General features: G+C 41.8%; 1 protein-coding gene across 4 annotated transcripts in view; it reads right to left on the bottom strand.

Annotated features, from left to right (window-relative positions):
- Window positions 1–23,229, bottom strand: part of LOC141764413 (protein sidekick-1-like) — a 293,487-nt gene that overhangs the window by 94,800 nt on the left and 175,458 nt on the right. For all 4 annotated transcript variants that reach the window (XM_074629649.1, XM_074629650.1, XM_074629647.1 and 1 more), the window contains 10 exons: window positions 22,954–23,056; window positions 18,226–18,401; window positions 15,441–15,524; window positions 12,518–12,712; window positions 11,003–11,119; window positions 10,706–10,873; window positions 9,856–9,958; window positions 8,801–8,974; window positions 4,721–4,857; window positions 3,379–3,526 (listed from right to left, as the gene is read on the bottom strand). In XM_074629649.1, coding sequence (XP_074485750.1) covers window positions 3,379–3,526; window positions 4,721–4,857; window positions 8,801–8,974; window positions 9,856–9,958; window positions 10,706–10,873; window positions 11,003–11,119; window positions 12,518–12,712; window positions 15,441–15,524; window positions 18,226–18,401; window positions 22,954–23,056 — 1,405 coding nt within the window. The remainder of the gene's footprint in view (window positions 1–3,378; window positions 3,527–4,720; window positions 4,858–8,800; window positions 8,975–9,855; window positions 9,959–10,705; window positions 10,874–11,002; window positions 11,120–12,517; window positions 12,713–15,440; window positions 15,525–18,225; window positions 18,402–22,953; window positions 23,057–23,229) is intronic.

Raw genomic sequence — 23,229 nt, 5'->3', positions numbered from 1 at the left:
TCCACTTTAAAAAATGGTAATGGTGTGAGTGTAGGTCATGGATGAACAACTGTGTGTGTGTGTGTGTGTGTCTGACACTCAAGATGGTATAATTGGATTCTACAAGGGAGTTTCTGCATTTAGAGGTAATGTTTTTCAGCGTTGGTCACATTCATTCATATACTAGAGATATGTCCGTCTCCCAGGACACTTTTTCCTTCCTTCCTGTGCACTCTGTTGAATAAGATGAAGTGAGGCAGGATAATGATGGAGAGCAAAGAGAAAAATGTATGAATTAATACTGTTAAGGGTAAAGCTCCTAATCAGGACAAGAACAAAATGGGAGAGTGCAGAAGCAGCTGGAAGTTCAAACTTTAATAAGGGCTTTTTGTCATCAATATTACAAGCTTCTCTTTCACTCTCTGTCCCGTTCGCTCACTCTGCCCACATTACTGCATTTTGTCATCCTTCTCATTTGGAGCACCGAGCTTCTGTGGGACGTTTTCCTCTGCCCCGCTCTCCCTGTGTGTCAAGTGCAGCACGCGCCTTGGCATCGTGCGACGTGGTTTACGTATGAGACAAACACTGAAGAAGAAGAAGAAGAGACGTATCCATCTGCTCTGATACACTGACAAGTGATGGTTTGTTTGTCTGCCAGTCTTTCATTTAGAGAGGATCAATGCAATCTATTCTCCAGCTCTGGACTGTGGACTGGGATGGACACAAACAATACGCTGGTACATACAGGAGAAGAAGAGAGGCACAGGAAGGAGAGGAATAATGACGGACAATAAGCCGAAGAGGATAAGTTAGAACGATTTTGAATAAAGGCAGAGGAGAGAAAGATTCAGGAGAACACAAAACAGAAGAGACTGTAATCTGAGGTGTGTGAATGTGTGATGGCAGCGTTCACAGCTGCTGTTGTTACTGAGAGTCTATTTGGCAGAACCACAACTGGCTTCTGCTTGTGGTCACTCTCTTCAGCCAGACGAAACCATGTTTACTTTATAACACAAGGCCACATCTGTCGTATTGTGTGTGTGAGCGTCAGAGATTTGGTGTGTGTGCGTATTCATGGAGGCCTGCCACACCTCCTCCAACCCTCTCTCACTCTATCCAGTTCCATCAGTGCTAAGGCATCATAATTACCCCAATTAGTGTTTTCTCTTGGGATAAACATACAAACATACACACACACAAACATAAAACATCTGCACAGCAATCCATTTACTTTTCAGGCCAAATCACACTCTCCCGTTCGCACATGCAGACAGTTAATTTCCTCATTTTTGCGGTTTAGTTGACGACAGAAGGAGACTGGCAGGGAAATACACACACGTATACACACATGCACACACACACACACGTCACGTAGACATACAGTACAGCACAGATGTGATGAATATAAATCGCTCATTGCAAAGGAAATTAATTCTAAACAAAAAGGGGACACATTGGTTGCGTTCGATATTACATATTGTGCACCACATACCCAATATGTGTACTATCGTTCAACATACTTTTGTGTGAATAAACAGTAGGATGTATCTTTTCGGCTCTTAAGAAGTCGTCACTTCTTGAGAGTTAGAGAGATAGTGTTAGTATTAACACTACAACTTAACACTAGACACTCTCAAGAAGTCGTCAGTGTCAGCCTCCTTGCCGGTTGGAGAAGTGTAACCATGGTAACTCGTGCCAACCTCAAGTGACCAAAACAACGGTTTATGAGAATCAAAGTCTGAATTCATTTAAAATATATTTTACGCCTAGCAAAGTGAACTTTTGTACTTACAGTTAAATTTAAGTGTTTTTGATGTTACAGAGATGTCTGCAGGGTCTGAAATAAGCACCCGCCAAATGCGGGTTAATTGTTGGCAGTGGCGGATAAAATCGTCAGGCCATCTGTCACTTTGGCGGGCAGGGAATAAGCTCTCGAAAGCATGGCGCTACTACTACTAAAACTGAGTGGCGCACCCTATTTTCCTCCCCGATGATGCGACACTGAACATCAAATCTGTGTTGAAATCAGCAGGAGGAGAGCTAGTTAACGTTACCTGTTAGCAGCCGGTGGGCAGCACAGTCGTGCTTGGTTAAATAACGGAGCTACTTAGGGTTAATGGAAGTTCCATTGTGTTACATTATGGTGCGTTCAAGCTCTGTTCAGTAAAAAAATTTCGAAAAAAATTGGGCGAAGGTAAATTACAACGTTATCATGATGTGTTCAAATGTAATCTTGTAAAATGAAATTTTTGGCAAGAAACTATATAATAACATAATAAATCCAGTTGTTTGTAAGAGATGTTTCACAATATAATACATATACAGTATATCATATATTTAATGCTATAATATCTCTAATATATTAGAGAGGGAATTGTGACGTGTTTAATTTCCTAACACTAGCTCTAAGCAGCTTAGAATACATCATTAAAAACTACTGATGCCAAGATTTTTTTAATCAAAGCAAATATTTCAATAAAAATACAATCATTTATTTCCTAATCTTTTGAATTATGTTTTTATGCAAATAACCACGATAGAGGACAATAACAAAGTACAGTACAGTACTGTGTACAGTACCCTGACATCCCTGAAAAATAGGGCTCCTATAAGGGAAGCTACGGTGTAATTCAAACACTGTAATTTACCATGCATTTAATGTTTTTTGTGTGAAATATATTGAACATTGAGATCTAAACTGTTATTCCTTCATTTTTGTGGCAGACAAAAAAAATACTTTCCTTCCACTGCGGCAGGCAGTGAAAAAAGTTAATTTCAGAGCCTGTCAGTCAACGTCTGTTATGAACATTGTTGTCACTACAGCATTGCATTGTGGGATATTTTTGCTGCCGTAGTGTCCAGCGATGCATACTGTAATATTTCACCAGAAATAGTATGCAATTCACGTACTACTGGTTTCATACTAAGGTTTCGGACATACTAAAAAAATCTCACATACTGTTTTAGGGTACTAAATAGCATGTTAGTATGGAATTTCGGACCCAACCTTCATTAGTCCTCGCCGTGTTAGAATACATCCTTACACACATACACACACAAACACACTATTATACACACACACTTAGATACAGAAATTAGAGTGTGTGGGTGTGTGAGTACTCTGCCTTTTGACTGTAGAAAGGTTCCAGTTTATTCATTCCCAGTTTGTGTAAGGCAGTGTGACCAAGTCTATTACACAGAGGTGGAACAGGCTATTTCTCACACATCACAGCATGTTCTACATAAAAAAAAAGTGTTTTCATGCCTTTTGGGAGTGAAATAGCAGTGTGGCTTCACAGGATGTATTATGAAATATGTGTTTAATAAAGCTGGTAGTTGTGGTGAGTGTGTGTATGTGTGTGTGTGTATCCCACATGTGTGTGTCAGTGTGTCTCTTACCTCTGCGTCTCGGCGCTGTACTGACCCCTGCCCACTTGATTGACGGCGCAGAGCCTGAACTGATAGGTCCTGGCAGGTGTGAGCCCGCCCACTGATACCTCGGTCACCACGGGATCGACCTCTGATAGGTAGACCTTCCACGGCGAGTCTAGACAGAGGACACACAGATTAGAGGCTGATAATATCTGGCTGAGGCAGGACAAACAGAGACACGGGGACACTCAGGACCCATAAATCAAAAAGAAAAGAAGGGAGGAACAGATAAAAGAAGCAAGGAGAGAAGGTAGAGAAAGGGGGTAACAGCATTATAAAGGGAAAAACGTATCACAGGATGCAATAAGAACCAAAGTTTGGCGGGAAGAAGGGGATTAATAAAGAAACACAGATGCTTCTGTATATTGTTGCCAACTTTCAGTCTTTCTCCTGAAGAAACCACAGAGATGCCCTATTATCATCGCACCAGACATACGTAGCTGTGTAAGTTAGAGGGACAGTGTGTGTGCCATCTAAAGCCAGCCGAGCGAGTCTATTAGAGCCATTGTCTGACATCAAAATACGTCGTATTTATAATGGTCCATTCTCTCTAAAATACAATCCAAAACATCTACGGACACACAGCTGGTAATCAGTGTGCACAAAACTGTCGTCCATTCCTCACTGTCTGGATTCAGTCTTTACTGAAATCGACCAGGCTATCATTATGAGTATTTCTGTAGAGCAGCTGTTAAGATGGTGACAGCAGGAAACTTGAAGTCATATTCCTGCTGTCTCCAGAAAAGTTATCAGAATGAAGATTATTTCAAATGTCAAACATGAACATGTGACATTTGTCCATCAGTCCGGCTCCTACTGTCACTATGAAGTGCTCGACTCTGCATGTAACGTTCGCCGATCCGTCCGATTAGCTTACAGTAGGCGTCACAGAGACTCTACAGCCATCTCCCTACAATCTGTTTCCCCTGTCATTCTATTACTCAATCCCTCTCTCCTCTCTCCCTCTATTTCTCATTTGACAGAGAGCCAGCCTGCTGTTATAACATCTGTGGTAGAGAGAGGGCGAGAGAAGGAGAGAAGGAGAGAGAGAGAGAGAGAGAGAGAGAGAGAGAGAGAGAGAGAGAGAGAGGGTGAGAGAGGGAGGAAAATAGGAGTTTATTTATAGGGAACCTGGATGTACATTTACACAGCAACACCATTCCCCATATGTCTGCCTCTTGTAAATGAGTGTGTGTCAGTGCCTGGTAGACGGCAAGTGAACAGCTGTTTGTCGCTCAGGGACTATAAAGTATGCCCGGACACACACACACTCACACACACACACACACACACACATAAACACACGTACTGTTCTCAGAGAGCTCCAGCAGGTAGTACAGGAGTGGGGAGTTCCCGTCGAAGGGGCGTAGCCAGGAGAGGAGGACGGAGCGGGAGTCGGAGTCATTGAGCCGGGCCGTCAGAGAGCGAGGAGAGTGTGGCAGCTCACTGAACACACAAAAGACAAGAAAGAACCAAAAACATCACACCAGGAGTTCCACAGTATCTGTTTGGCCATTTGATCAGAAGTCTTTAGAGGAATAATTTGACATTTTGGGAAATATCCTTATTCGCTTTCCTGCCAAGAGTTAGATGAGAAGTTTGATACCACTCTTATATCTGTACGCTTGATATGAGACTACTGCCAGCAGCCGGTTAGCTTAGCTTAGCATACACAGAGACTGGAGAGCCTGGCTTTGTTTTGATTTATGAGCTTTAAAGGTGCTAGTAGGCAGATTTTGTAAGCCCTTTCTTTTAGGTTGCTAAAATACATTTTGCTGCTGCCCCCGTCCACAGCAGTACATTGCTTTGCTCCTGTGCTGTAACTCCTGTCTGTTTCTCCAAACTGGGGGCATGCCGACCGTCATCTACTGTAGGTAATACACTGACTATGGAGAAGTACCTCATACAACCCCACTTCAAAACACCCAAACTATCCCTTTAAATGTAAATCTTCTTCTTTCATGTTTGACAAGAAAGCCAATAAGCGTATTTCCCTTGACAAAAGAGTGTGTCTGAATATGTAAATTACACATCCATGCATTTGTGTTTCATAAAGAAGTCAGTAACAAGGTGCCAAGACTTTTCATTATACAGATATTTGTTTTGTTTTTCTAATTGAAATGTGTGGTCGAATAATGTTGGACAGGCTGGTTCCGGGGTCTGGTCCAGGATCAGCTCCAGTGGGCGATATCTTTTAAATATGGCTGTGTTTTGCATATTATTATTATGATATTTTATTCTGTGCGTGACCTGCACCACAGAAAATATATCTCACCACATCTATTAAAAATAAATCCTCCAGACAATTGGCCAACCCCCGTGGATATTTGTGCATCCCCGCCATGTTAATAACAAAGAAAGCAAAAACAGATATATTCATGAAAGCAATAAAGAATGTCCAGACATTTGATTATACCAATTTTAGTGCATCATAAGTCTCTTTCAAAAACTGTTTGGTTTGAAGGAGACAAGGAATGGAAAGCAGAAGGCTATAGCTGCTAGCAGAGATTACAGGAGTGAAGATATTAACAGATCACATAAAAGGACAGAACAAATATATTTACACTGAAAGCGTAATGAACGACACGCTTCCCTTGTGCCTAAACTAGACGCATTTCGTATTCATACAGTAAGCCCATTAATTATTTCTAAACATTCATGAATGTGTGTGTACTCTGACAAGCTGCCAGCTCTTAATTTCATCGGATGATGCAGTTCAAAAACATTTCAGTTTTTGTTTTTACTATGTTTTTTTTTCTTTATATTCAAGTGGGTATGAAGTCAGAAACTGAGAGGAACAGAGAGAGAGAGAGAGAGATATGAAGAAGACTTAAGGGGGAGGGAAACTCGCACTCTACCACGAAGAAGCGAGGACGGCGGTGAACGAAGGCGGAGGGGGAGCACGGGGGAAATGAGAATGATGTTTTCTTTTCTGAGCTGACATGATCATATTAATTAATGGATGAGCTTAGAGAATGTTAGAGCAACTACCTTCACACAGCTCACACAAAACACTCACACACGCACAGACACACACTCACAAACACATGGATGGGTCTTGCGGGAGTTGAACCAATAACCTGCTGGTAATTAGTCTGTCTCCTCAGCCGCCAGCGTCTGTTAACCTCCATGACCCGTTGATACTGAGCTAACGAGAATGTCAGTCACACACGTGGATGCACGCGCCCCCCCCCCCCCCACACACACACCCACACACACACACAGACACACACACAGACAGACACACAGACAGACAGACAGACACACAGACAGACACACAGACAGACACACAGACAGACACACAGACAGACACACAGACAGACAGACACACAGACAGACACACAGACAGACACACAGACAGACAGACAGACACACAGACAGACACACAGACAGACAGACACACAGACAGACACACAGACAGACACACAGACAGACACACAGACAGACAGAAATCCCTTCGTACCCCATTTGTTTTTGCACAGCCACAAACAGAGGCTCACTTCCTCCCTCTGAGTTTGACATGTGTAACCTCTCGTCGCTGTATAATTCAGAAGGATGCGGACTCGTGTTCTATCTCTCTCCTACCTTGCAATTGTATTAATATATCATAAGTGCGTTTTATAAATATATTATGCAAGTACCTATTAATATATAAAGACCACTACCTGATGGTGTTCTCTCAGAGTGGCTGTAATGAGGCTGTGCGGGATACACTTAAAATATGTGTGTGGCATGTTTTAATCGGAGCGTCAGGAATGCCTGCTCTCATACCAAACACACAAATGTGGCATGTTGGGAATGTGTTCACATGACCACAGAGAAGCACGCATGCATGCAAAATACTGCATGTACAGAGTACCTGATAGTACATATGACCTTAAACCATTATTACTACTGTCAAATAATAACTCACGCTGACAAGCCACATTCTCACACTTTACAGTTTTAATGATATAGATATGTATGTGGTTGAGAGGGTGTCTGACCCCATGGCTACTATTGGAAATGAGCAATTATTTCATTAGACACCTGCTAATGCTTTCTTTATGTTTGCCAATGTACTTAATTACCTATGAGCCGCTTCTCTTGAATAATGCTCTGCATAGTCAATTTTTTCCTATAATGCTCAACCCAGAGGCATCCTCCCCGTCAATCATATCTGCAATTTGAATCAGCCAGACAGCTAGCTATGGATTGGCTGTTTGTTTTCCCACTTGATTGCGGCACAAAAAGTCAAAGTCGTTTTCGTGCCTAATTACGAAGAAGAAAACAACTTTGTTGGATCAATGCCTGTTCTGTATTCCACAATATACGTCTGTAAATACCATATAAATGCTCTAAACTCAGACAATTTTCTGAAGATAATGTTCAGGATCATATATTGTATATTCTATGTACAGCAGAAAAAACTGCAGTGTGCTTCACAACTTAACAGAATTACGCTTATTTGCCTTCTTGCCAAGGGTTAGATGAGAAGAGTTTTTGTGTCTAAGTGACTAATGGGACAACAATTTTTTGAAATTAGTCAAGTATTGAGGGATGAAGCTGTAACTGGCAGCCGTGAAATGAGCTGCGAGGGCAAGTGAGCAATGTCAGTGTAACGTTATGTCCACTGACGGGCTCAGATTGTTATTATAAGTGTCTGACAACATTATGGAAAGGACCCTACAGAGAAATAAAAGGTTTTCTTACCTTTCTTTGTCTTGATCCCACTTAAGGAGAAGTCTCGTTATGAAATCTGAATATCCGTATACTCTGACTCAAATAAATACGGGCGGCCATCGAATTCAAAGACCTCATCCATGTTGTTGAAATTAATATTCAGCTATGACATTGAAATTATTTTAGATAACACTAAGCTACGCTCTCTGTACTCCAACAAAACAAACTCTCTTCGTCTGGCGCTCGTGTTTCCACCATGGATGTATTCCACTATTCCACCATTGTCTTCAGCAACACGTCATCTCGCCAGATTTCAGAACAAGAGTTCTCCCTGAGCGAGACTCTTTCCATAATGTCAGACACTTATAATAACAATCAGAGCCTGTCATGGCAAAAACAAGCACTTTTAGTGGACGTGAATGACGGTGTGCCAGCTTGCCCCAATAGCACCAGATTGCAGCCTGCGAGCAGCTGCCGTCTACGGCGCTCTCCCTCAATACTGGACCAATTTCAGAAATTGTTGTCCCCACTACTCACTTAGAAACAAAAAAATGGGAAAATAGGGTCCAGGCTGAAAAGTACCAGAGTTACCCTTTAAGATACAGCCAGCAGGTAGTTAGCCTAGCTTAGCACAAAGACTGGAAACAGGGGGAAACAGCTAGCCTGGGTCTGTCAGAAATTAGGGTGACATGGTCAAAACAGCTTTGCGCGACTAATTTGAACTCACATGACTTCGAGGCGTGCCGGGCGAGAATCGTTGCCAGCCTGTGATGTCACGGTGCAGGTGTAATCCCCGATGTCACCTGACCATGTCTGGCCAATAGTGAGGGAGCCCTGGCGCATGGAGACACGTCCCCCGTTGGTGTGACGGACCGGCACGCCACCTCGATCCCACTTGAAGCTGCAATAGAAAAGGAATACATCTATTGTATACTGAAGGTATTTACAGAATATAAAAAGTTGGACGACATGAAAGCTCCCAAAAAGTGAAGCCAAAACATCTCGATCGCCCCCTGGTAGCTGGCTGCAGTGTTAGTCATAAATCCCGCCCCCTCCATGTTAGTGGATGGGACATGGGCCAAACAAAGTACTTGTCAAATAAATTTTTCCCAAAGATGGTTTCCGTCATTTTATTTCTTATCACGCTGATGTATGTTCAAGTGTTCATTTTTCTGATGAGTTTGTTTTTTAATTAGTTATTTGATGCTATAAAAAGGGGGTTAGACGTCATGATTGACAGCTGTGATTGACAGCTGCTCTGATTGAAGTATTCGCAGCTGGGGGCTCTGAATTGTACGAGAGAGGAGATGTAACTTTAACTTTCCATAACCGTCACCAGTCTGTGTAATAGAACATGTGTCAGTTTGATCATGAATGTAGTTATAGAGATATTACAGTTAGCTGTTGTGTCTTTCTAGCCAAAGAGCTACCGTCATGCTAACGTAGCAGCTAGGTGGCTCACGCTAACAAGCTGTGGCCATGTTTGACTCATGATTGGCTCAGGCGGGTGTGTGGGCGGGACCTTGATACCTCGGCTCCAGCCCCCTGATTACTACTGTGCACGCAGACTCTGGCTCCAAATGATGTCAAAATCTCAAGACGGCAGCTCCCGATATTTTGGCTTCACTTTTCTACAGTGAGAGGAAGTGGAGACGTGTCGTCCATCTATATATACGGTCTATGTTACAGATACACAGAAATCCATGGAAAACAGAGAAGAGAAGCAGACACTGTGAGAGTAAGTATACATGTATTTAAGCACACAAACAGACAAGCAGGTACCTGATATTGACTCTGGGGTCATGTGTTGCATTACAGTCCAGGATAGCAGTGGTTCCTTTAATAACACGCTGGTCTGTTGGAGGCACAGAAATGACTGTACGGCCTGCAAAAAAAACAAAAAAAAACAGTAAGAAATCCAGAGAAGAGACAAATAGAGAGAACGGTGACACAAGTGCCATATATTTACAGGCTGAAATGAAATTAGTTTAGTATTCTCTTATATTAACATGATGCACGGTCTCATTTAAATGTATGCTGCTGCAGAATAATGATATATTAATTATTTTACAGTTTAGCCCTGAACTATTGAAGCTTAACAGCACACAAGCAGGTTTCCTCTCTCACTCACAGACACCCACAGTTAAAATGTAGAAAACTGTTTAGTCTATAATGTTATCGATGCTTTGTTCAACTCAGGTGTTTCACATGTTTTATAACCGAAAGACAAAAAGTGATGGATGCAGTGTAGTATTATATGTCAGTAACAACCAGGCCTCCAATCGATTAGTAATAGAGTATAGTTTTTATACATCATAGTGCTCAACAGTAATCTAATTCAACAGTATTTAATCTGAAGCTCCCAAGACATATATATATATAAAAAATCAGCCAATCGATAAGTTTACCAGATAATCAATGATCCTCTAAACCGGCCAATCAGATGATTACTTCACCGTTACACCAGCCCACTGCATCGATAACCAATCAGACTGCTGTTCTCCAGCCTGAGCTAATGCGATTTGACAGCTACGGATAAATTAGTGTTCCATGTCTGTTTTAGTCTGTTTAGCAAATGTATATTGAGCAGTTTAATGTATTTTTGTTTGTGTGTAAAGTACGTGTCTCTTACTCCAGACTGTGAGCGTAGAGGTGGCGTTAATGGTTCCCTGTGGGTTGGAGACAATACACGTGTAATCCCCTGAATCCTGGAAGCTGATTGGTTGAATCTGCAAACCACCTGACTGCAACAGTGTGAACCTGGGCACCTGCACGGAGCCGCTAGCTAAGACCTGTGATCCTGCAGAGAGAGAAAATAATAAAACAGCCTTGAGGTGAAGGAAAGTAATGAAGTCATTAAGCACATTTTTAATTACAAACACATCATGTCAGCGTGTCAGTGTGTAACGCAGAGTGTGTGTTCGGTTACCTTTCCTCCAGGTGATGGCCGGTTTTGGAGCTCCGCTCGTCTGGCACAGAAAATAGGCTGTGGTCCCATCAGTTACCGTTTGGTCGGACAGAGGGAATGTAAATGTGGGGGACACACCTGAAACCCAGCGAGAGAGCGTGAGAGGAACGAAGACAGATGGCTACTGAGAGGAGATTGGTGGGAAAAGAGTGGAGCGAGAGTGGAGCTTAATGGTGAGGAGAAAACAGAAGAATGGAAAAAGAAAGAATGACAGTGTTGATCTAAACACAAATGCCTCCTCTTTGATCAATGGAGGCTTTATTCATTACCTGGTGCTACGTGTGTGTGCATAAATGTGGAAGGTGGTGGTGTAGAAGGCTCCACGGGGGACTTTTAATTATAACGCTCACTAAACAGAGCGTAACTCTATTGAGACAAATATAATCGTACGTGCAGATGTCTGCAGCTGACGCGCACTGCAAACTATCAAGTCAAGGCAGAGCGTTCGACTAGCAGACTCTCACTTTAATTTCAGGTGGGGCTGTGGTTGGCTTGTCATATTGCCAAAACACAGAAGGAAAGCTTAAGATATGGTTCTAAACACAACTCAAACTTACTTTGGAAGGCAAAGCAGTACACTAGGCGTTTGATTTTCAAATGAAAGTCAACATGTATGGCCAAATGTAGAGGATAAAGTGGGATGGCGAGAACAATACAGCTGAAATGATTAGCTGATTGATCAATTAAACCAAAACCAAAATACTCTGCAATTATTATGCAAGCATTTTTTTCTTTACTAGTTTCCAGACATTTTACAGACTCAACGCTTTATCGATTATTGAGAAAATAATCTGGAGACTAATCGATAATGAAAATCAAATTTAGTTGAAGCCCTAAAAAAAACAATTACAGCATATATGAGCAGATAAAAAGAAAAGTGACGGACAAATAATGGAGACGAAAAAGGAGTACAGTAGAACAGTAAATTATGATTCACGAGAAAGAAACTTAAAGAGGACCTATTACCTTTTGTGCTTATTTTCAGGTGCATACTTGTATTTTGTTTTTCTACTAGAACATGTTCACATGCTTTTATGTTCAAAAAACGCTTTACTTTTCTCATACTGGCTGTGCTGCAGCAGCTCTTTTCACCCTTTGTCTGAAACTCTCTGTTTGAGCATGATGTCGGAATCTGGCGGACCGTTTTTGTGTAAAATTATTGATTTCTTAAGTAAGCCGCCGTGTAACAAGCGGGATAATGTACAGCTTGCGGGTCACTGTTGTGAAATAAGCCTCTTCAGGGTGATGCGGCACCGACTCAAATGAACAATGACCAGCTCGCTGTACATTATCCCTTACGCGTTACTCTGTGACATCACCATGTTTCGGAAGAAAAGGCATCATTTAAAAAAAGGCGTTTCAGGCAGTTCAGAAGCAGTGTTTTCTGTGGGGGAGAGTAACTCGGACTTTGGGCTTTGTAACTTTGCAACTTTAAACAAGTGTGTTTTATTGTGTGAGTGTGTCAGGCAAACTCACTAGATACAAGTAGTTGTGCGTGTGCCTGAGTTTCTCCGGCAGCGTTGCGAGCGAAGCACTGGAAGATTCCTCCGTCTCCTGGCTGCACCCTGCGCACCGTCAGCCCGGTTGCTGCGGTGACCTTGTAGCGTGAGTTGGCCAGTTTGGAAAGAGGCACGGCGTCCTTGTACCACTCTATCCTGGGCTGGGGCACACCTACACGCGTGCGTGTACATGAAAAAACGAACACACGAGGGGGAGAAAATATTCAATTTCCTTAATAGCAAGCCGGCTGACCTCACTGCTGAAACAGCCACACACACTCTTTTCACCAATCTTTCTTCTCTGTTATCCACTCTCTCTCCCTATAAATATGCATGTGGGCATAATGACTGCTAATAATATATTGATTGGAGAGTGTGGATGGTAGGGTAAGGGTGGCAGAAGGGGCCAAAAAACATTCTGAATAAAAGATGTGGGCAAAAGCAGCACACTGAATATCTACAGTATTGGCTGCCACCTGTCTGATGGACATGCCAGGTATGACAGGCATGGGTTCATGCAATTACTCTGTCTCAACCCTCCTTACCAGTGTGTGTGTGTCTGCGTGTGTTTGAGGAAAGGAGAGATGAATTCCACACTTTTCCTCAATCTGTTGGTGTCAAGCTTTCACAGACATGCGTGAAGTATTTTTCACCCCCTCCTTGTCTCGCTCACTCTGTCACTCTGCGCTCTATCTGTCTTTTCCTCCTTCCCTCGTTCCTCCTCCCAGCCTCCATCCCTCTCTTCGTACCCTCAGGCCTCTGCTATTTAATTACACTGCCACTGTATCAGATTACTGAGGAGGAACACACTTGCTCTGTGTGTGTGTGAGAGAGACAGAGAGGAGAGTATGTTGCAGTTTTTAGAGCCGTGTCCACCTCTGCTCATATAAATGTTTTCATGTAATCCATTTAAAAACAAGAGTCATGAACAAGTGCAATTTTCATGCTTGGTCTGAGCTCATACTGTCACAAGTATAAGTCACTATTCAGGAAGCCAACAGACTAATGCACACACACACACTGAATGACACCAAACATCAGCATAATATAAGGTCGACAGAGTCACCTTGACACATCCTGGGCTGTTGATACTTAAAGGGGACATATTGTGCTCATACTTGTATTTGGGTTTTCTACTAGAACATGTTTACATGCTTTTATGTTCAAAAAAAGCATTATTTTTCTCATACTGTCCATCTGAATATACCTGTATTCACTTTCTGTCTGAAACGCTCCGTTTTAGTGCCTGTCTCTTTAAGCCTCCCTCCCGTAAAAGCCCAGTCTGCTCTGATTGGCTTACGAGAAAAATATGGCGCATCTTTGCAAAAGTAGTTCTCCTCAACACCACTTCAAAACATCCGAACTTTAGCTTTAAGATAACCACACAGTCTCTTTCAAATCTATAAACTGACTAAAATACAGCATTAAGATGTGACCATTTTTCTTGTGAGGATTTACCACAATGAGTTCAGTTCATGACCCACCTGGCTGCGAACACCAGCAGAGTCAGAGCCTCAGTGTGTTTCAAAGTCCTTATCGGATCATCTGAAACCCATTGAATGAAACCATTGTGTCTGACCTCTCTCCCTCTATGACTGCAGTGACGTCATCCCCAACGGGTAGCACTTTTGTCTTCAGATGTAATCAGACCACAAGCTGTATGACCTAGTTCTCGGCTTGGTTTAAACTAGTTTGTTTTAAGCATACTGAGACCTTAAAGTACACGATAAAACAATACTCACATATTCATTTGTACACTGAAATAGACATTTCTTTGCTGGAATCATTCCTCCTCTCTATGCTGGCTGGGAAGGGATCCCTTCCTAATGCAATATTAAATATCAGAAAAAGGGGACAAAATATACAGCCCTCACTCTGTGCAAAAATGCATTTCAAAGTTCAGCCAAAGCTAATTTGAGCCTTCAGCAGTCTGAGTTTGTCAATTCAAGTGAGCATCCTCCAAAATGATGGTGTTTTACACCATACACTATTCCACCACAGCTAAGCTTTATAGATACCACTTGACATGACTAACTCGGACTGCAGAGGCCTTATATTAGATTCGGCTGGATGCATTTTTACACAGAATAAGGACTGTGGATTTTGTCGTCCATTTTTTACACTGGAATGGAACGGATCTCTTCACAGCCAGTATGGACAGGAAAAGTTATTAACACAACCAATAACTTTTTCAATGTACATATGGACATGTGAGTATTGCTTTAAGACATACTTGAAAACCATTGACTGTATATGAGAAGTGGACCAATTGATTTGTGAACTGCTGTTCTGAAGTCTTGAGTTTGGTATTTTGGCCGTTGCCATCTTGTTTTTTTGCAGCCAGAAGTGACATGAGAGGGTGGAGCTAAGTACAACCGAATGCGGAATAAGACATTTTTAGTTGTTAATGTTACAACAAAATGTCATGTACTGAAAACACACTGTGGAAGGGTTAAAGTTGTAAGACATAAACACGGACAACTCCTAGACTGGACAACGCGGTGGTAGAGACCTGTCAATCACAAGGTAGCCACGCTCTAAAGCATACCCTGCTTTATGGTCTATTTGACTCTAAATGGGACCATAATTTACTAAATGAACATCATGCTGTATTGAAGAAGACTTGAAACTAGCGATTGAGACCATAAACTCATGTTTACAATGTTTACTGAGGTAATAAATCAAGTAAGAAGTAGGGTCATTTTCTCATAGACTTCTATACAATCAGACTTATTTTTGCAACCAGAGGAGTCGCCCCCTGCTGGCTATTAGAAAGAATGCAAGTTTAAGGCACTTCCACATCGGCTTCACTTCTCAGACCCGAAGTTGTCCACTGTTGAAAATATGTAAACCAATCCTTTAAGTATGTTTACAGTCACACACACATATAGCCAGTGTACCTGTGGCCAGGCAGGGGATATCTACATTCCTGTCGAGGTCAGCAAGGATCTTCCTCTTAGGTTGAGCAGTCAGAGAAGGCGGCTCTGCAGGGAAATATATAAAGCATTTAAATATGTAGCACATTCTGAATCAACATGTGGATAAAATAACATCTCAAACTGAACAACAAAAACTAAGAACACCCCCTGCTGCTGGCAACACGCCTGAATTACTAATAATAAGCCCTCAAAAAAGGCTAAAAATACGTGTTCTATCATTAAATAGCTTAAAATCTTGAAGGAAGAATTGTGGGTTCTGCCCTCTACAAGTATTTATTCTTTAATAGAAAAGAGACCTGGAGTGGAAAACACTCCACTGTGGAATAAAAATAGATCCCCCTCTTGGCCCTGAGTATCTTAAGTGTCATTGCAAGGCAGGATTTCTGTCTATATGCCCTGTGAAATGACTTCCACACACAGTGACAGAGAAAAACACATTCTTTGAGTATCCCAAGGGAAACAATCCCCTTTTTAAACTACTTCATTTCGCTGCCAATAACTGCTCCCTCTAAACATCTTCACCAGTGTCGCTCTAAATGCTGACAGCAGCTGCGAGACAAAGCTTCCCCTCGATTTGAATGTGAATATATGCCTTTTGGTGTATTACTCTAATGCCACGTGTTATGAAAAATGTACCGCACACGCTCCATTTCTTTCAAAAACATTTGTTAATATTTAGTGAGAGGTATTGACACAGCAAAGCCCAGAGAGGGAGACGGACTGGCTAATTCATTTTCAGTCTGGCATCTCTGGAAAAGTGGCTCCACACAGTAGCGGCACCTGTTCACTGAAAAATGACTTTGAGGAAAATGAAATGTCCAGTGTATGCACTAAATAATGAATGTGTATACTGGTTGTCACAGAGATATAATTCTTCACGAACGAGGAGAAGGCTTTTTAATGGGAGTTTCATTTTATTTATTTTTTTTCTTCCATACTTGTTTAATAATAACATATAACAGTAATGTGTTGACACCATGCTGTCATTTTAATGCTGTTGTACTTAAGAAAAAAAGAGAAACAATCCCTTTCCTCCAGCATTATTTCTCTCTATTTCTCCTTCGTTGCTTCACGCACTAGATGGGTAAACTGAGGTGGCAAAAAAAAGAAAAAGACTGCAAGTTTGATCAAGCTGTGTGTGTGGACAGCTACACAGTAGACTCCCATGTTGCTGCTACTTTTATTTTTCTCGCCTTTAAAGTTCTTTACGACTTCGTGGTAACTTTTAAACCCACACATGCGCCGCGTCTCCTATCTTTATTGTGCACGGTGGAATTCGGCACGATTTTTGACAAGAGAACGAGGGAGGCGTGCAGCGAACGGGAGAACGGGAAAACAAGAGATGAATAACAGCCATGTGGCGTGACACCGATAACACGGACGCATTAATCGCCTTCAGTCAGGTGAGTGTAAGAGAGGACCTAGATGCTCGAATACAACAAAACGCATTTTGGATGTGTGTGTTTGGGTGGTTGGGTTTAGAGCTTTGAGCTTCCGTGGATTCCCTGCTGTCTGCCTGCAAAACAAAGATGGAGAACAACAACAGATTTTGTTGTTTGCACCAGTAGTCGTCTTTACAGTATACAACAACACGGGCATGGAGTGTCATACATATTCCGATTAGTGGATCGGGGCAGAAAAGAAATGAAATTGAATAATGAATCCCTTTGAGGCTGTCTCCCTCTTTCACACAGACACATACACTATTCTGTTTAGGAATCTCTTTCATTGCATCAAGGTCTGTTGAGCCCATAACAGAAGAAGAGGATCAGTACCAATATATTCATCAGTCTCTGCTCCTCTGATACATATGAATGCATGCAGACTTTTCCCCTGCCAGGCAGGCCCTAACAGTCCTGTTGGCCTAATGAAGGAAGATAACGTAGGGATAGAGAGAGATAGAGGGAGGCGAAAGACGGAGAGTAAGAGGGTACAAAAATTGGTGGGAGATGGTGAGCGGGGGAACAGAAAGAGAATGAGTGGGATATAAATATTCAGGCAGGTCTTCTCTGACTAGTGAGTATTCTGTAAGCGTGGGTAGTTTGCTCTTTCTGCGTTAGGCGCTCCCTCGCTCCGACAATCACGGCAGATCAAAAAGACGCTGACGAACTGGGGGAGAAAAGTTTCGCTTCATCAATCACACGCTCCCTGCCTGCTCGTGTGTTGTTTTCTATTTACGCACACATAGCGAGGACAGGAGTGGATTGTGACGAGAGCACTCCTGTTTGAGTGCTTGCAGCGTTCTCTTATTGATTGGCGACTCCGGGGAACAAAACTAATTTAGCTGCCGGGCAAACGGGCATGTGTGTCTGCGTTTGCCACTTTGTGATTTTTGTGGGTGAGCGCAGAGTACACACACGACGCATGTATTTGATAGCACACACGGATGAATTAGTGCGTACATGAATCTAACAGCTGTTTGTGACTACAACGGGCAGTTTGTTGGTGAGTGTGGACAACGGATTCAGCTCGAGTAGTCCTGTAGCTGACAGCCACCGCCCGGGGTGTTCACAGTCATGCTTCCAGGAGAAAAGTAGGAATAAATGGAGGAATAAACAGAATGAAACAGCGCCTGGAGCAAAAAATGTGCAGGAAAAGACGAGAGCAAGGTTAAAATATAAATTAATGGTACATGGTGAGGGCATTAGGCTTGATGGGTCAGACCTACCCAGGATAATCATGGATAATCATGTTAGGCAGTGTGTGTGTGTGTGTGTGTGTGTGTGTGTGCGCCCTTTTTTCTTACCCATTACAGTGAGGTGCGCCCTTGCCTCCACAGGTTTGGCAGTGCTGTTGCTAAGCAACGCCTCACAAACATATAACCCTGTGTCAGAAGAGGTGGCGGCAGGAATAATGAGCCGACGCCCACTGGTCAAACGACGCCCATCACGTTTCCACGACACCATGAGGCTGTCAATCGGTCTGAGTGGAGAAGAGAGGAGAGAAAGAATAGCAGTGAGTGGGGTGAATTGGAGAAAAAGGAAAAGAGTGACAGAAGGCAATTACGACATATTAAATCCATCAGTTTATGTGTCAATGAGGCAGGAAATGAATGATGACAGTCTGTATATCAGAGCAGTCAGCTCTACTCAGCATGAAGGAGCTTCAGTCAGCTACGCTGGATGTTGGAGAAAGGAAATGGGTTTTCATGTATAAAAAATAAGAAATTCTGTTTTGGATAAACAACATCAAAACACCATTCTTTTGTGTGTGTGTGTGTGTGTGTGTGTGTGTGTGTGTGTGTGTGTGTGTGTTTGTGTAACACAGCATTAATACGGCATTGTATTTATTCATGAAAGTGCAGCTCAGTTTTTTGGTGCATTTTCATGCAACATTTCAATTCTGATAAGCAATCTGCATTAAAATGTGGAACTGATTTACCAGCTAATTATGTAATCAGCAGCTGGAACTGCCTTCCAGATGCATTTTGTTGAGGACATCTTAAAAGTTGTAGTTTAATTATAGGTTTTGTACACAAACAGTACTACGAAAATAACTCAAAATGTAGTGATGCAAATAAAATAGCATTACAAAGCATATTCATACATTGCTAAGGCTGCGATTACACAACAAAAAATATTTCGTTGTCAATTATAAAGGTTTAAAATAATAAAACGATTTTTGTTTAGAAGGGTTTGGTAAAACCAATGAAGTAGGAGGCATTAAAGAAACAGAAATGAATCAGATGGAATGATATAAAACAATGCATAAAAAGGCTGAGTGTGAAATAAAAGCTACTGTCAAATTGAACAAGTGAAATCTCCGAAATTCATTATCTTAACGATCATTAATGTTACATTCTTTTGATTTATTATTATTATACTTTTTATTTCTAAGAAGTTCTTTGGTTTTTATTCCAATAGCAATCACTTTGACATGACATTCGATGGCATTAACAAAGGTCGTTAAAGGAACAGTGTGTAACATTTAGGGGGATTTATTGGCAGAAATGGAATATAATATTAATAAGTATGTTTTGTTTAGTGTATAATCACATGAAAATAAGAATCTTTGTGTTTTTGTTACCTTAGAATGAGCCGTTTATATCTACATACGGAGCGGGTCCTCTTCACGGAGCCGGCCACCATGTTTCTACAGTAGTCCAGAATGGACAAACCAAACACTCTAGGTAGGACCATTCACGTTTTTGCGCCAGCCATCGTAGTTCTCCTACACGCTTGTCACGCGGGACAGGAGAAATTGCAGTTGGTTGCAATCTGCAACCTCACCACTAGATGCTGCCGAATGTTACACACTGCTCCTTTAAGGTGGACGGTACAACGTTTGGATATGATGTGGAAAGAAGTAGAAAAGTGGGAAAAATTGCATTTTTGGACAATTAATGCATTCAGCAACATATTTCCTGTTGCTGTTTTGGATGTTAATAAGGTCAGTTTATAAAATAATTGAAGATACTAAAAATCATTATATGTAAGAAGTTAGGGTTGCCCCCTAATTGGACGTTTTGGTCTTAGTCGATTTCTTTCGTCACTGAGTTGTTTTTTATGCTGAATGACTTAAGAAGTCACATACTCAAGTTTTTCAAAGTGGGTAACTTGGATGAATATGCAACCAAATCCACTTAATATGCAGTCCAACTGTAAATAATATAATGTCAGACATAATGTGTTTTGCGTCTTCTTTGGATACAGTTGAGAGTACGCTGCTTTCTCTCTCAGGTGATACAACTCGAGGTGACAAATTGGATGGAAAAGTAATTAAAGTTACGGCAAGGCTGATATGTCAGAATTTTAATATGCTTATTCAGTGGGTCCTGTCCACAACAAAAGAACCCCAAATGTACCAAAAGACAGAAAAGCTGATTTTTACAGGCCTTAATATTAGACCTACTGGCAAAGCTTGTTTCCAATGAAACTCCTAATTATTTTAGCACTCTACCAGGACTGCATTGGTGCATGTGACTGATTAATGGATAATGGATAGCAGATAGCAGATACTTTTAGACTTCAGCACTGCACTTGATTTCACTGATCACACTTTCCTTTCTCCCAAACTTCAATAGAATAGTTTGTCTCTTGTACTTGTTCCCTGGGTACAGAGTTATCTCTCTGGAATGAGTATCTTTCAGCAGATTCTCTGATATCAGAAATAGTCCCCGTGGAGTGGGCTGATTTTGGCAGAAGAAACGCAGGAGACTCTGAGCTCATTTGTCTACAGTTGTAATACCAGTAGAGAGGGTTGCAAAGACCCAATTACATGGTGTTAAATAAAAAAAAAAACGACTGTTCTGACCATATTTCTCATTATACTCCCATCTTCTATCAGGTGTAATATGGTTTAGTCGCTTGTTTTTTCATACTGTACCTTGAGTAGGTCAAGTGCTGGACAAGTGCTGCTGAGAAACATTTAATGAACTTCAGCTCTCACGGATCAGAGCAGCACGTCTAGTCCCGACTAAATAACACAATACAGCATAAACTCAATACAGCATGTTGAGCAAGTAGAGCCCTGAATAGCACCTGTTGGGATCTGACGATTCAGACTGGCAGTCTTTTTACCTGCCTTTTATCAGCCTCACTTTTCTTTTCAATCAATGTTGGACTTATTCAAGAACATGCCTCTGAGAGCAGCATATTACAACATGTGAAATATTGATACTGTTCTCCTTGTGTGTATACAACAGTGGGATGTAACTGTGGTTTTCCAAACCCCAAAGTTGTTTCTCCATCCTCTGGCATCAGAATCAGGGAATTCAGTGCGTGATACTGAAAACACTGGCAAGTACTGCAGAAGTTATTCTGCACTAGTGTAGTGCCCGTCCGGAAAGGGTCGATTGCTTGGCTCCCAGAAGTGCTGCTTGAAGCGTTGTCGAGAAACGCAGGATGGCTGCTTGCACCCGTCAAGTGTGAAATTGATTGGATGAACGTTTCTTAAGATGTGCAAAGGGCAGTCATACATACACAGACAGTAGTTAGATGATGCTGCTGAATCACCACCTCTTGGTGAAATAGCACCAAATTTGTCATGGTCACTCAGACATCATATCTTAACATGTCCACCAAATGTGGTCGCAATAGCACAAAGCGTTCAGGAGACATGACATTGTTTGTAATATAAGCCCTGCTCACAGCATTTGAGCTAACTTTAAGCTACAGCAAAACTATATAGAACATCAACAATCCCAAAAACTTTCTCCGGCTTGGTCCAGAGATGTTCTGTAACAAATTTGATGACGATTGCTAAAAAATGTGTAGAAAGAGTAGCGAAAAATCTGATTCGGACACAATTAAAAATAGTAGAAAACTAATATAGACGCAAATGGGCGTGGCTTATATGGATAGATTCGTCTGAAATAAAAGAAGAATTTTGTTTCTGAAAGTTAAGGTTGTTAATTTACAGGCAAATGTAAATTTAATTGTTATAGCGCCACCATCTGGTCAAATTGCACCACATTTGACACTGCACTCCCTTAGGTCCATAGAGCAAGCGTGTTTTGTTTAACTCCGCCTCCCGGCCCTTGATCAAGCCTCGGTCTGGGTCTCATTCACATGAACGGAGGAAGAGAAATAACTCTGGATTCAGTTATTAGTGCATTTTACAACTTTTAAGACCTAATGATTTAAATAAGGGCTATTAGAGTGTTCATACTGGGAAGTTGATTTACCTCAAAACAAAATTATCCACTGATTTACAGACGTGTCTTTCCCAATGTAAGTCTATGGTAAAAAGTATTTTTGGGCCCAATGGCATCACGTGACCGACACGGAAGTTGTAGTACCGCCATTTGGCCACTATGACAATTTGCTTCAAAGCCCGTTGCTCTTTCTGGGAGCTTGATATAACTGGTTCTAAAGTGTTCCTTTTGTCTTGAGAGAAGAGGCTATCCGCAGCGGTTGTTTGGAGGGAATAAAATGACACACTACAGGCTGTGTTCAAAACAAACACTGCTTTGTTTAACAGAAAAGCACACATAAGCCAGTGCTCAATTGCCTTTTTACTCATGAGGGACACAGAGGGAGGTCGGACTGTGTTCATCTAAGAGATGAGTGGAAACTGATTTCAGCTCAATTTTTGGCAACTCTTAAACTGAAGTAGAATTTGTTGTTGCTCTGAAAAACATCTGTTGAGTCAGACGAGACTGCATCCCCTGCGTCAGTACGTGTGTGTGTGTGTGTGTGCGATACTCAATATGTGGCAGTGTGAATTTGTGGGTGTGTTTAGCTTCTTTGCTGATGTCAGATGGGACTTTGATCCAACTTCTGTTTAAGTTAACTTGGTACTGGTGTGTGTGTGTGTGTGTGTGTGTGTGTGTGTGTTCTGTGTGTGCTGTGTGTCTATACACTAATACTGGGGGGAGAGACTTGCTGAGCTACGAGTTTAGGTGGTGTCCTCTAATTGCCCTGGAAGAAAACAGTGCTGTCTAGCAAGAAAGGAATTGTTCGTGCTTGTGTGTGTGTGTGTGTGTGTGTGTGTGTTTGTTGTGCGTGTGTGCGTGTGCATAAAATAAATTTACCTGGCATTAGCAATGCACTCCAGTGTCGCCTCGCTGCCTGCCACCACTGTTGTGTTTTTGGGTCCGATCACGATCGCCGGAGCCACAAGTTCTGATTCAGGATCTGTGACAGAGAGACAAAATATGAGAGGCAGTTTAGGCCTTAAATCACACACAAGTCTCCCGCTCACGCTACTGTACACTTTTACACATGCACAATCACACAATCATGTACTCGCCATGATTTTTTTTTTTTTGAGCTCACATACTGTATATAAAAGCACCATGACAGTGTTC

This window comes from Sebastes fasciatus, chromosome 3 (assembly GCF_043250625.1).
Source record: "Sebastes fasciatus isolate fSebFas1 chromosome 3, fSebFas1.pri, whole genome shotgun sequence".
NCBI classification, from domain to species: Eukaryota; Metazoa; Chordata; class Actinopteri; order Perciformes; family Sebastidae; genus Sebastes; species Sebastes fasciatus.
This window is presented reverse-complemented; position numbering and strand designations above follow the sequence as displayed.